The sequence below is a fragment of the Hippocampus comes genome, unplaced genomic scaffold (assembly GCF_001891065.2).
Source record: "Hippocampus comes isolate QL1 unplaced genomic scaffold, H_comes_QL1_v1.1 scaffold93, whole genome shotgun sequence".
In the NCBI taxonomy this organism is placed as follows: domain Eukaryota; kingdom Metazoa; phylum Chordata; class Actinopteri; order Syngnathiformes; family Syngnathidae; genus Hippocampus; species Hippocampus comes.
The window spans coordinates 1,218,418-1,232,146 of record NW_017805481.1 but is presented as its reverse complement, the minus strand read 5'-3'; the positions used below and the strand labels follow the sequence as shown (position 1 = coordinate 1,232,146).

Here is a 13,729-nt window from a genome sequence, read left to right as displayed (position 1 = left end):
GGAATGAAAGGATGGGGTGTGGGAAACTGAATGAGAAAAAGTTATGGGCAAGGAGGCAAGTATGATATAAAAGGAAACAACGATGTAGGAAAGGAAGAAAGAAGCACAAGGACGCAACAGAGAGTGGATGAAGGGAGGGAGGTGGGAAATAGTGTGAGGAAGGCACGTGGGAAGGAAGCAAGCACATAAAAGGAGAGGATGAAGGAACGTACGATGTATTGGAGGACGAGAGAGAGAGGAAGGGGACAATATGAAACGGAGAATGAAGGAAAGGGGAGAAAGGAGGGCAAAATAAGGAACAAAAGGAAGTATGGCTGAAAGGAAAGGCTCGCCACCTTTTTTGATCCTCATACCAACACACACTTGAAGCCCTATTTTGGAACACTACTTTGAATTTCTGAAACGAAACCAACATTTGTGATTGGTTGCAGACCACACAATGGAACTAACTCCCAGGATTTCTTTGTTCCTGTCATGATTCCAACGCACCGGTGACTGAAAGCACAAATAAACTCAAACTCGACTGGCATTTTTCAGCAGACATCGCACAAACACAGCAGCAACATCTTGACAAAACCAACCAACCGCCCCCCCCAAAAAAAAGTCACAACTTCATTGCAACTTTTTTTTCTCTTTTAATTCAAACAGCATCCATTTCGAGTGCCGCGTGGCCTCGACAAAACACACGAGCAGGTAAACGCCCACCAAATGACTCATTAAAGATGTCTTTTCAAGATATTTATAACCGTTTTTTAAAAAAAACATATGTATATATTTATATAGCCAATTTAAGGCAAAATCTCTAGAATGGAAAGAAGGGGCTAAACTTTACAGCATGGGAGGACTGTACACTTAAATGGGTTTTCTGTCATGACGTTGGTGCAGGGTGGGGTGGGGGTCCCCCCAATACTGTGAGTCGGGACCCAAACATGAGTGACCGGTCACTTTTGTGGTATTTGTACAGTTCATGTCTTAAGTTAATGGTCGGGTGGAAGATTTTGTCCTATTTTTCCCCCCGCGCCACATTTCACTCGTTTATAAAATGGTTGTGGTCACATGGCGATGGCGTACAGTACATACAGGGTGGTTTCCCGCGTCGCCGTCCAGTTTGTGGAGATAACCGGCAGAAAGGGGAAAAAAAATTGCATAGAGGTATATAATTATTTCAAATGACACGTGGAGAAGAACAAGCGCAACGTGGAACTGTGAGTTGATAAACACCCCCACAGCGCAAATACTGTTAACAATCGGAACAGTGGGTTTTATCAGATTGGATATGAAATTGTGAGTTAAAAAAAAAAAAATAAAGAGATAAAAATACGGTAGTTGAGAACTAGACATGACATGTGGGGCAGTTTATTGTGGTCACAATTTAATCCCCCACAAGCAAGTCATGTCAGGTGCTCCATAAATTGTGGACCTGAATTTAAAAAAACAAAAACAAAAACAAAAAAGAGCCATTCAACAGAGCAACATAAAACATCAGCTGATAAAAAGGTAGAAAATTAGAACACAATTTGGAAAGGGCAAAAATATCCAGAAATTCATTTCATAGGAGATCAAGTGGCACAGAGGTGTTCAAAATGGGACCCAAAAAAAAAAAAAAAAGTGGCGCCTGAAGCAAATGATACATAATGGTGGTCCATCAGTCCTATTGTTTGGCTCATTATTCAGAACTGAGAACAAAACAAACAAACAAAAGTGGAATTTGTTGGGTTTTTTTTTTTTATGGGGTTTCGTGTCTATTTCCAGTCAAAGGGTGTCAGCGACGCCCGGCGAAGGCTCGCTTCCCGCCAGGCATCACGGACCACTTTTTGCGGCGGTCCTGGATCTGCTGGAAAATGCTGCTGCCGCCTCTCCACTTTTCCCTCTTCAAGCTTTTTACTTTTTTCACCTGGTGAAAGTCAGCAAAGGAAAAGATGTTCCAGATGATTTGTCCATAGGTGGCGCACTTAAAAGCTGACGTTTACAGCCGTCGTAGGTTTTAAGGGTCTTTCTACGGCTACTAATTCCGATAAGGGCACTTTGCTAACCCTGTTCTATGGTTATCATCACACATTTCCTCGTCGCCATCACTCACTTTTCCGGTGTCGAATTCTTCGTCCCACTCGTCAATCACAGTATCGCTCATGGCGAGGCGGACATCTTGGACGGCATCGCGACTGACAGCGGAAACTTCGCCGTCCCAACCGAGGACTACAGGAGGCAATGTGATTATTTTTCAAAATGGTTTGGCCCTCCGTTTCCACAGAAACACTCTCACCGCTCGCGCCGTAGGCTTTGTCCATGGCGTTCCGCATGAGCTCCTCCACCACGTCGCTGCTCTTTTTGCCGTCCCAGGACACACTAGCGGCGGCACGGGCCGGGGTATCACCTGACGCGTTGCTCGCTGGAGCCTGACAACGCTTGTAGCCGTCCTTCACCTGGCTGTCCCAAAGCACCACCGAGACTGCAAACACGACGGAATAACTAAACGTGCCGTTTTTTTTGTTTTTGTGCTTGTTTTTGCACGTGTGCGCATACCAGTGCTCGGCTTGTGCGCCTTTTCACCGCATGCTGTGCTCTTTTTGGGCGGCGGCCCCGCTGCGTCACCGTTCTCCCCCTGCGAGCGAGGCCGAGTCTCGTCTTCCTCCCGACTCACTTCTTCTTTCAGCCTCCTTTTTTTCTTTTTGACTTTCACCTTCTTGCTGAGGACCATTTCGTTGCTCGGCTCAGCGTGGCTGCAGTTCAAAGGGTGGGGGGGGTGTATGATTGAAAAATGAATTTTTGTGTATTCATGTGAATTATATGAGTTTGATTCGATGCACTCACATTATTCAAATCGGTTTTCGTCACACCACAAACGATGTTCTAAGATCGCTGTTCTAAGATTTTCGCTTCAAATCTCTGCTGCGTTTAAGTTCTCTCCATTGTTGCGTAAGATTTCGGAGTACTTTCCAAAACATTGCATATAGGTGTGAACATGTATTGTTGATTGTCTAAATGTGTGCAGCGATTTGATTCCAGAGTTTTCACCGCCTCGTGCCCAAAACCACAACTGGAAGCACGAAAAGAATTCTATACTTATGTACTTCGATAAATGAAGGCCTCCACGTAAATAAGTAGAACGAAGTGGAGTAATGATATCAATTCTCTCACCTTTCCAAAGCTACACGTGGTGAATCTGTGTCCTGCGGAGGAGCCTCCATCATCATCATCTTCTTCTTCTTCTTCTTTTTCTTCTTCTTTAACAACACGCAGTCCATCTCACGTTCTTTCGTGTTGGTCTGACACGTCGCCACCGTGGTGGAGTCTCGCGTCTGTTTGAGCTTCTCAGCTTCTTGACAGCTGGAGAGGCTCCACATGCCGCCCTGGCACCAGTCCTCCTCTTCCGGCTTCGACGGATCCAGATGGGATGGGACGCTTTCTCTCGCCGCGGTCTTCTCACCGTCTTCTTGCTCCCTCTTTCGCTTCTTCTTTTTCTTCTTTTCGCCGGGGGGGCTGCACGGCGCCTTCGCCACAGCGTCCGTGTCGAGTTCCACCTTGGAGTGGCGCCGCTTCTTTCTCCTCCTTTTCTTTTGGTTGACATTTTGAGTCGCCGGGTCATTTGGTTCTTGTTGGGGCTGGTGGGAAGCCTTGGGGCTCTTTTGCGCAGGACTTTGGAAGCCGTTGAGAGAGGGGCTGGCGTGCGGCGTGACGAGATGGGAGCGTTTCAAAGGAGATGAGTGGTTTTTCGGGGAATGGGATGTAGCTCTGGGAAAAAAAGAGTAACATGGTCACTTTTGTTGCCCCCTGCCAGAAACTTACACTGCTCACAAAAAAAGGTAAGGATTATTTTGGTCGTTGGGGTGGAATGTCAAAATGAACCTAAAATGCACGATGCCTTTTACAAGGGAAGCGAATTATAATTTCTGAAACCAAATACATTATAACAAACAACAAACATCCTACCCGTGAGTGCGAGGCGTGACAGCGAAGTGGTTAGGGTGATTTGGATGAGGGGAGTCGCCGGACAGTCGTTGCGGAGCATCATCAATGCTGCTCGGACTCCGGCTGCGAGCCTGCAGTTATCGACAAAAATAAAAACTTGGTGGTCTAAAAGAAAAAAGTAGCCATGAATGTGACAAAAAAAATGGAGAGAGTTAAATTAAATAAAGGAAGGGAGATGGCAGGAAAAGATGGAGGAGCAAAGAGGAAGGGGCAGGGGGGCATGGCAGAGAACAATTAGAAATGGTTAGAAAAAAAGAAGGTAAAAAAAGGAAAAGAAGACAAACCATAGACTGTGTGGTTGATTAGAGCGTTACATTCGCAAGATCCGTTGACGCGACAATATTCAATGCGTTTTTGGATTGTATAGGTGCCACATACACCGCTGTGCCACCTGTCAGGTCATACACACTATGCGTAACTAAGTTCAAATCTTCTAGTCTCAAGCAAATCCCAAATTATTGAAGGGGGAGGGGGGTAAGCATGCAACTCAAGTCAACACCAAATTTTAAGGTTGAGTCAAGTCAAGTCATTACTTGCTTCAAAGCAAGTCTTCAGTCAAGCCAAAATCTTGCATGATTAAATATTTTGTTCACTGATCATAAAACGAAAAAGTAAATCTCTCAAAAAAAAAAAAAAAAAAAAAATTAAAAACGAACATTTACATTCAACGGACAACTTAAGAGTGTGAAATTAATGTACAATCAAATGTAAAAGAATGCACTTTTTTAAAATTAATGTTTGTATTTGTGTCACATTGTCACTGCGATGAGAAGTACTGAAATATGCAAACATTCGATTTAAAATCTACAATTGTTGTGACAGGCGGCAATCTGTTTCCCAAGAGCGATTTTGGTGTGTTTTGAAGTTGAGGCAAGTTGAGTGGCATGAGTTGACGGGGGCTCTCCCACATCAAAATATGGTGAAAATGCTCCTGAACAGAAAAGTACTCAAAGTATCGATGTCGATATTTAAATAATGAACGCTTTTTTGAGAGAGAATGGAAATTTTGGAAAATCTAAAATTTCAAGGAAAACTGAGCTTTTTGGCTTGTGTCTTGACTGTACAGATGTGAGTCATGTTTGAGTTTCATACATTTAATCTTTGAGAACTTTTATGATGTGCAATAGATTTTAATTGAGCCATTATCGTTTTTCCCCCCAATGCCCCGTCTAAAATTCGTGTTAACTTTCAACCCGTTCAGAATGTTACAACTGATGACAATAACATTAAAACTAAAACTAAACAAAAGCATAACAAGTTTGACAAAACGCTATTCGACTGTCTCAGCGTGCGGATGGGAATTGTCGCTCACCTTCTTGGCCGACAGCGCCAACTTCTTGGCGGGCGGCGGCGACATGGTGCTGCCGCTGGCTTCCGATGTGATGTTGTTGAGGGCCGGCGGTTTCATTTTCACCGTCTTCGGCTCCTCTGCGCTGTGAGAGCGCTCCACGCTCTTGGCGGGAGAAGACGTGCTGCTGGATGCTTTGCGAGGGGTGGAGGGCGCACCTCCTGCCGGCGCACTCTTAGGACCCGCCATGTCCTGGATGGACCGAACGATGAGCAAAAATGCGCTTTCAAACATGGCGCAGGAATTAGTTTGCACACAACGGTTGTCAACACAATTTTAACCATACGATTTTGCTCAGGGGCAGGCAGAGAATGGGATCTGTTCTTCAATCTGGCCCACCGAGCATTTAACGTACGTTAGCAAGAGTCCGGTGATATTTCATGTGTCTCGCTCATCTACTTACAGCTTCACACAACATGTTGAACTGTCCAACAAGAGGCAACAAACCCCTGGGCCGGTGGACTTACCTTGGACTCAGTGGTGTCGGCAGAGGAGGAGTCAGACAGAGACTTGAATGAGGTAGACGCAGTGAGGCCTCTGCCGCCATCTTGCTTTTTGTCTCCATCCGTCCTGCCGACGCCATTGCTGTTGGACGGCGTCGGCGTGCCGCAGCGCGAGTGGCTCTGCGGAGAGGGCTTCTTCAGCTTCTTGAAGGGCTCCTCGATAACCGTGGGCCCGCCGGGCAGCTTGGTGGCGCCGTTGGAGGACGACGTCCAGCTGGTGAGCCGGTTCTGCAGCTGATGCTGCGGAGTACTCGCGCCGTTTCTGGCGACCGGCAGGCCCAATCCGCCATCCATGGACTGGATCTTACGCAGTTGTGCTGGCTCAAGTTTCTGTTAAAACGGGCATGGAAACCATATTTACTCAAGCAGAGCCCACCCGTCAAATTCAAGGGTGTTCCAGACATGTCTGCCACTTAAGACAACTAAACGGCTCTCTCAAAAAGATGGGATTTACGTTAATATTTAGGGATGGGAATGTACCTTTGTGACCTGCGGGGAGGAAAGAGGTCCATTCAGATTAACCCTCTTTATTTGCTCGGATGAAGCGCTGTTCTTCCCAGAATGCAACATTCCCTGTTTGCCGGTGTGTCCGTCTGCATTCTTCTTCGTTTCGGGGATCCTTCGATAAACAGTACAACAGATGCATCGGTAAAAAAGCATGAACATGAAAACATTATGGAAGAGTGCAGACGTGTATCGCTTCTCACCTCAGATAGAAAAGCACATAAGCCTGCTGGTTCAAAACGACTTTGATGTTACTGGAATGCACCATGGAGTCGTTCATTTGGTACCATTGTCCATTGCTTGCCTACAATAACACAAGACAGAAAAAAGTCCAAAATGAGGATAAACTGAGAAAATGGATGGAACGCCTAAGCCCAGAATGATTTATATGCTGGCCACTATTGCCATTAAAGGGAATTGTGATTTATTAAATGACTTTGTTTTGCCTGGATATTATACAAGAAAGCAGAAAAAAGGTTAGCTGTTGACATTGTGTTAAGAAATATTTTTTTGATAACGTCCCAATTCGAATTCCTTATCCCTGATTCCATCGGACAATTTTGAAGAACCACGATGAAGTATTGTGGCATCGATTTTAACGTATGACCCATTTAAAAAAAAAAAAAGCTTCTCATTTCCAGATAAAACATACCCAATAAACAAATAGGAATTCACTTCACTTCAAGTTAGTAAATGTTGGTTCAGTGCTGTAGTGCACATCACTCACCACTAGGGGTCAGTGTAGTGTGTTCTTTTTTTTCCTCTCCTGATAATTTCACAGGTCACCCTGACCCATAAAACATTTCTGGTAAAACAAGTTAACAAACTTAAGAGGAGGGTGAACGCCAAAGCGTTGCCCAGAGAAAAGTCAGGATGAACACGAGCTGCCTCTCAAGCCTTTGTTGCAGTTTTTTTTACAATGAAGTTCATATGTCTGTCATGGTCGCACCTTGACGTAGCAGTAGTAGTGTCCAGCGTGACAGCTGTAGCCAGAGTGAACCAGGACGGCGTAGAGGCCGTACATGACGGGATCACCAGAGCTCTGAGACATGTACGGGCGGATGTTTAGGAACTCTGGATAGCCAACATCCTATTTAAAAAAAAAAAAGACAAGAGGAGGTAAAATATGAGCTGTGTGGAGAAACAAGAGTGGTCCTTCAAACTCTGTGAAATTGTTTGTCCACCTTTGTTATTTTCCCTCCGCTGAAGTTGGCAAATCTCTTAAGGGAAAGCGTCAGCACATTTGATGTTCGATGGACGGTGAAACGCTTTGTCGCCGGCACTTTCTTTTTGCACCTGCAAGGTGATAGGAGGGACTCCTCACTCATTTTATACGTGAATAGACCGCATAGAGTATACAAAGGGTCCTTCGACTTACTTGGCACACATGTAGGCATTCTCTCCACTCAAGACATCCGGTTTAACAAAAAGCTCCAAGGCTCGCACGATGTTGACAGCTTGCTGAAAGACAGAAAAAAAAAGACGCCGCAATATTTCTACAGCGAGTTCAAGACATTATGAGTTGAAATGAAGTAATAAAGTGATGAAAGATTTTTGCCCAAGTCAAGTCCATTAATCAATTACGTCTGATATTTTTTCAGTAAGGTACGGCTGTCGCTGTTTTCAGTCCCATGGTGCCAGTTGCATGAATGTTTTTAGGCTGGTGGCAATAGCCGACGCTAGCAAGTCGAACAGCGGAAAATAAAATAAAGATGATGATAAATTCTGTTGGAACATACCCGTATCTCCACAGCAATGTCCAGGTAAGGGTCATACGTGTCTGACACACTTTTGCAAATGGAACATTTTACTGCAAAGAGGGAAGAAAAAAAAAGCAATCAATGGGTCAATCAACTAATTGTCACAAGTGACATTTTGCTCCCTTGAAAACACTCTAAATACCTCGTGATCTGAGGTAACCTCCAAAGATCTGGTGCACAAGTGTTGTGGCCTGTGTCTGCCTGTCAAGCCTAGACAAAACGAAAAAAGAGCTTTGAATCAGCAACGTTCTTTGTTTTATGTAGAAAAATGAAAATGTTATAAAATATATCAAAGAAAACCAGGCCTTACTTTGGGTAGCCGTTGAGACAGGCTTTCTGCATGGCGTCAATGGTGTACCGCAAGAACTCGTGCGCATCCTCCTGGCTACCGAAGCGGAAATGTCGGGCGATTTCTGCAGAAAAACAGCACGTGTGACCAAACTCTCCATAAATCGCTGAAATAACATATTTTGAAGTGCAAACTCTCTCATTATGGCATTAAGCATAATAAAGGCAATGGCCTGAGGGTGTTGTTCAGAATGGTCATTCGTTCTTGACTGCCAAAAGAGCGCAGTTAATCTTTTTATATCATGTCACAACAACATATTTCAAAGCAGATTTAGGGCATGCTTTTCTGAGTAACCACCCACAATGTTTTTTTTTTTTTGCAACCTGCACTTTTAAAAACCTAATGAAACATTTACGGTCACTAGGCGAGTTCTAACAGACTCATCGCATTAGCGCTAATGTAGCCAAGAAAGCTTCGAGCCCTTCCTGGAGGCACAAAGGGAGGGGGGCGGGGGCCGGTATGAAACTGGTCGATATTTAATGTGCTCATCATCAGAGCATTCTCAGCAAAGCATCCTTTCACACAAACAGCAATAAGTCACCTGCAGTCGGTGGAAATCTAAAATGTGTTTTTCCTTCTAATAATTCAACTGTAGTGACATTGCGTTGTTGCCCCCCCTCAGTCTTTTCAGGAGTATTTTGGAGCTAAAACATCCAGGCCTGCAGTCACAAGGAGACGGAGAGGGCACGAGAGGGAAAGATGGAGGGGGGTGGGTGGTGGTTAAGGAGACTGCAGCAGTAAGCAGGTAGTGAGGGAGGGAGTGTCGTTGGAAGGGGGTGGGGTCCTTTGGGACTCCAGCACCTCAACTCACGCCTCATCCCCTCCTCTCCCCATACGCCATCCATTCATTCCTTTCCAGGCCTGCGCTTGCTTAATGTACTGCAGTGTGATGTCACAGTGTCGCGGCGTCAAGCAATTCAAGTGAAGGCGGCGGTCTCACTTTTCAGGTCTCTGATGAAGGACACGGGCTTGATGGCGTTGCCCGTGTTGGCAAATGTCTGGATGATGTGGTTCTGCATGACACAGATCATACAGAAGCCCGACTGGTGGCCTGGAAGAGCACAAAAAGCATCGCAACGTGTCACGGCGTGGAAATTTGTCACTGTGGCGATGACACAGTTGTGTGTGCCTAGCCCAATTGCACAGTACAATCTTGCGTATGTTGACATAGACACAATTGATAGATAATTAGTATGCGTCTCCACCTTCCACCCAAAGTGAGCTAAAATTGGCTCCACGTGATGGACGGTTGGATGCCACTCCTGTCATGTGTGGGATTTAAGACTCACAGACACGGCTGTGCTCCTTGGCGAGCAAATAGTTGGCGAGGGGCGGCGTGTAGGTGAGACACTGCACGGTGGAGTTGAGGAAGCAGGTGTTGCCGAGGTTGTGGAGGCCGGCCCCCACCCTGTACACCCGCTCCCACTTGAGGGTCAGCTTGTTCGCCGGGAAGAGCATCTTCTGCGGCGCAGCGATGCCATCGCCTTGGCCTCCGATCGTGTTCTCTGAAACTAGACACAATCACATTTTGAATTAAAATAACTATGAAGCACAGATGTGTGAATTTCCAGAGTACAAATGGCAAATGTAGAATGAAGCGGTCTGTTTGGTTACCTTGCCTCTTGAATTGAGGGGGCTCGGCCGCCCTCTGCCCAGGGGCGCCCTCGTTCCTGGGATTGAGGATCACATACTTGTTCTTCAGGCTGTCCAGCTGGTAGGAGAAACCCTTGCTGGCGGGCTCAAACTCGATCTTCTGCAAGAGGACCTTCTTGGCCGAGCAGGCCAGCAGCTTGTTCAGGTCGCCGTCATCGCCTGACTCCTTTCGACTGGGCTTCAGAGCCTCCTTGAGTTTGTCCACAATCGGCATTGTTGAAACATCACTGGAAAAAAAAAAATGGGGGAAGTCAATTGTGTGGGATGGGGTGAAAGATGAGGGGGAAAAAAAAAAGCTTACTTGCGTGGACCAACACAGTTGGTTCGATGTCAAATTAGGGTTGGGTAATGAATTGACAAATGCTTTTTTGGAGTTACTTTAAGAAGAAAAAATGAGAAAAGAAAACTTTCTTCTTCTTGTCTATGGTGGCAAACATATTTCGTCAGTTCTGCTGAATTAAAATGAATTACCCGCCCCCTGGTTAAAGTAAGGCTACTGCCCCTTTAAAGAGAGTGTCAACACTAAATGCTTAGCGTGAGTGTGCTTAACCACAACAAGCATCGAGCAGTCATCTAATAATCATGCAGCCCGTCAGTATTGTCCTCCACATCAAATGTAAACCTCTTCTTTTTCCTCATCACTCCAATACGCTATAGAGCGCCTGGAAAGGCATCGCAGAGGACGGTGATGTCACCAGAGTGGGTGGGGTGGGAGGTGGGGGAAGAAGGCCCAAACATATGTACAAGGACACTACGACCTTCACGTTCCACTGTTACTGATCCGAGGGACGACACGCAGCCCAAGGGTGTGACGACAGCGACGTTGTTATGCAATTTAACAGTCGCTCTTAAATTGGAACTAATTGGTTACTCAAGGGGCTATAAAATTTAAAAAAGGAATGCACAAAGGCATTGAATAGAATCATTTTTAATTCATCGGTCGCTACTGCTTATGAAAAAGGCTTTAGCATCAGATCTTGCAATTGTTTATCGAATTAAGCCTCAAAAATCACATGGCTTTTATATTATGTTTACTGATATTATGTTTACTGAACAACATATGGTAGAGAATACTGGTAAATAGCAAATAAAATCCCAATAAATTATTGCTCAAAATGCTTTTCTTTTATTTTGCAGTTTAACACGTCCCGCATCTTACACTAACGTTGCAGTCATCATCAGTGAGGAGTTTGTAAACAAAAGCACAATCTCTGTTGCCAATTTAGTAATTTTCCACCCCCTCCAGGGCATTTTTTTTTTTTTAATTTCCCCCAAGACGAAGCACATATTTTTACATAATCTCTTGAGGTTTTTTTTTTTTCAAATCATTTCTGATAATATGACTCCAAAAATCACCCACTGCCGGTCCCGGGCCTGGTTAAGAAATCGAGCAGAATTTATCAGGAAGGGCATCCGCCATAAAAAAACTTATCATGCAACTGACTGGCTGACTGGACACGCGGAAAGTCGCAATAAAATAAACGTCCAGAGTTTAGTGAAGATCAGAAGAATCACATCTGCAGATGTATATTTTTGGGAACCCATGATCCGTTATTTGATGACAATCTCATCTATCTGCCTTTTTTTTTGTGCTAATGCCAAGATTTAAATGTATGTATTGTTTGCAGTGGAATCTTGGTGATGAACTTCATCACAAACCTTTGTTTGTAGATTTGCCACACCCAAAGATTAAAGGCATTTATTTATATAGCTGTGGAGATGACTGCAAATATTGAGACCAAGAGACAAAGGCGAATAATGAAACTACAGGTAGCCATATCACATGTTTTTCCAATATCGCTCATTCCTCCTTTCATATATATCATCTCTGAAATATGGAACACTCCTTCCCCTCCCTTAAAAGTCCGGGTGAATGTATTTCCAATGTGGGTGTCCACAAGGTATATTTAGAATATGTACATTGATTTCAATTGTGACCCAATTTGTGACTGTCTTTTTTTTTTGTGTTTGTTTGTTTTTGTCAAATTCATAATTTACACTCCTACGGATTTACAATGCAGCGAAATCAGTGATGACAAGTACCGGTATGGGGGAAAAAAACAAACTATAAACGTGTTTTAAGTGATATTATAATCGGCCTCATGCACCATACGTCTGACACTGAAGATCGAAGACTGTCTGATCGTCACCAATCGCGTCAAGCCATTGACTCGTTGCCAGTCAAACCAGCTGCAAGCGCTGCTGGAATACATTGTCATTATTACGTCGTAATAAATTAAAATCACTTTAAATCTGAGATTTGATCGGGGTTTACTCATTTTCACCTCGGCGGCGTCTGGTGTTTCACGACCGCGACGCGTCGGGCCACTTGGCGTGGGGTTAGCATGCTAAGTTGCTAACCAAGTAACACTGTCGACATTACACGGCGTAAGAAGGGAGATGAGACGATGCCATTACGTTCGTGTTAAACCTAAGAGCCACGTTGGATCATTATTGTCCTTAATTTTGAGAAGTCGAAACATTTAGCGTCTCTTTGAGGATAAGGACGTCGGTGGCTAAATAGCTAGTCGGCTAACTTAACGTGGCGGAGAGGTTTCGAGTAGCCCTCACTTGCTGCACGATGGCTCGCGTCACCGTGCCGGAAAATGCCGAATGACATCGCTCAAGCGAAAACGAGACAAAAATAGGTCATTTATTTATAATAATGTCTACAATTTCTGAACGGTCTCACCTTTTTATCGCTCAAAATCATTGAAAAGGGAGAAGTCCTCTCCTCAGATGTTGCTTCTCCGCCTGCTGGTATTTTCGCCCATGCTGCATTATGAGAGGGCGTTGAAGAGAATGACGGACACCTAGCAAGGACCAATCGGCGAACAAATCCCGTCTAGGTAGCAAGTTGAGCCAATCAGCGCCTAGATGGTCATTACGCTGTTCGGGAATGGACACGTGACGTGCGGGCTCTGCTGTTTACCATTTTCAATGATCACCTACTGGAGAGTTTAATGTCAAGATAACGATTAAGTCTAGATAAAATAATTTAGAGCCCAAAATCAAGAATTAAAACGTTATAGATGTAGTGGTGGTAAAATGTGATGTGAATCAGATTCTGCAAAATACAATTTGCCTTGATTTCTTGTGATGACATGACCTCCCAATCCATTGATGGTGAGGTGACGTAATACAACTGCCTTGAGATACGAGTGTATTCGTTTATTCGTTCCGCATCTTAAATCTTAAAACACCATTATCTTAAATCATATTTTCCTTTGAAATTAATTAAATGGCATTTATTCCTTCCAAAAAAAAAATTGAACGGTATTTTACTTTGTAGCATATAGTAATAACGTACTTACATTGATCATAATTAATTCTGATGTGCCTGTCTTGGGCCACTGGCCAGCAGTATAATTCAATACAAAGACTTAAATGCTTTATCATCATTCCTCACGCAAGTGATATTTACCAATGAGTATGATTTTGTCTGTTTCTGCAGTGTGTGAGTATATGTGTGTATGTATACTTTCTATAGCAATATAATAATGCCATATACTGTCATGTAGATGTATTTGTTTGCCCATCTATGGCATGTACGGCAATGTTATTTGCTGTTTTTAAATACGAGTGTAATTCTTTTTAGTCAAGGCTTCCCTGCTAAAACTGATGCCCCCGCGACCCTACCCCG

The 13,729-nt window shown here is 44.3% G+C and overlaps 1 protein-coding gene across 2 annotated transcripts; it reads right to left on the bottom strand.

Moving 5' to 3' along the window:
* Window positions 1–615: 615 nt before the first annotated feature.
* usp36 (ubiquitin specific peptidase 36) lies at window positions 616–12,905 on the bottom strand. 2 transcript variants are annotated; one of them, XM_019875848.1, is made up of 20 exons: window positions 12,779–12,905; window positions 10,048–10,313; window positions 9,723–9,944; window positions 9,374–9,484; window positions 8,395–8,497; window positions 8,227–8,294; window positions 8,064–8,134; window positions 7,703–7,785; window positions 7,509–7,620; window positions 7,274–7,414; window positions 6,528–6,628; window positions 6,301–6,439; window positions 5,785–6,150; window positions 5,282–5,509; window positions 3,931–4,040; window positions 3,139–3,732; window positions 2,524–2,720; window positions 2,264–2,449; window positions 2,077–2,196; window positions 616–1,891 (listed from the first exon to the last, which is right to left on the bottom strand). In XM_019875848.1, the coding sequence occupies exons 2-20, from the start codon at window positions 10,298–10,300 to the stop codon at window positions 1,743–1,745; spliced, it is 3,354 nt and encodes a 1,117-aa protein (XP_019731407.1). In that variant the 5' UTR covers window positions 10,301–10,313; window positions 12,779–12,905; the 3' UTR covers window positions 616–1,742. The 2 variants fall into 2 exon arrangements, with proteins under 2 accessions (XP_019731407.1, XP_019731408.1); XM_019875849.1 differs by lacking the exon at window positions 12,779–12,905 and having other exon boundaries at window positions 616–1,894; window positions 2,081–2,196; window positions 10,048–10,300.
* Between the last annotated feature and the right edge of the window lie 824 nt (window positions 12,906–13,729).

Excerpts from the sequence above, each read along its gene's own strand:
- usp36 (XM_019875848.1), bottom strand. The coding sequence starts at position 10,300 with ATGCCGATTGTGGACAAACTCAAGGAGGCTCTGAAGCCCAGTCGAAAG. Across the intron at positions 8,135-8,226 it reads AGGTTACCTCAGATCACGAG|TAAAATGTTCCATTTGCAAA; the intron begins GTATTTAGAGTG and ends CCCTCTTTGCAG. Across the intron at positions 3,733-3,930 it reads GTCACGCCTCGCACTCACGG|AGCTACATCCCATTCCCCGA; the intron begins GTAGGATGTTTG and ends TTTTTTTCCCAG.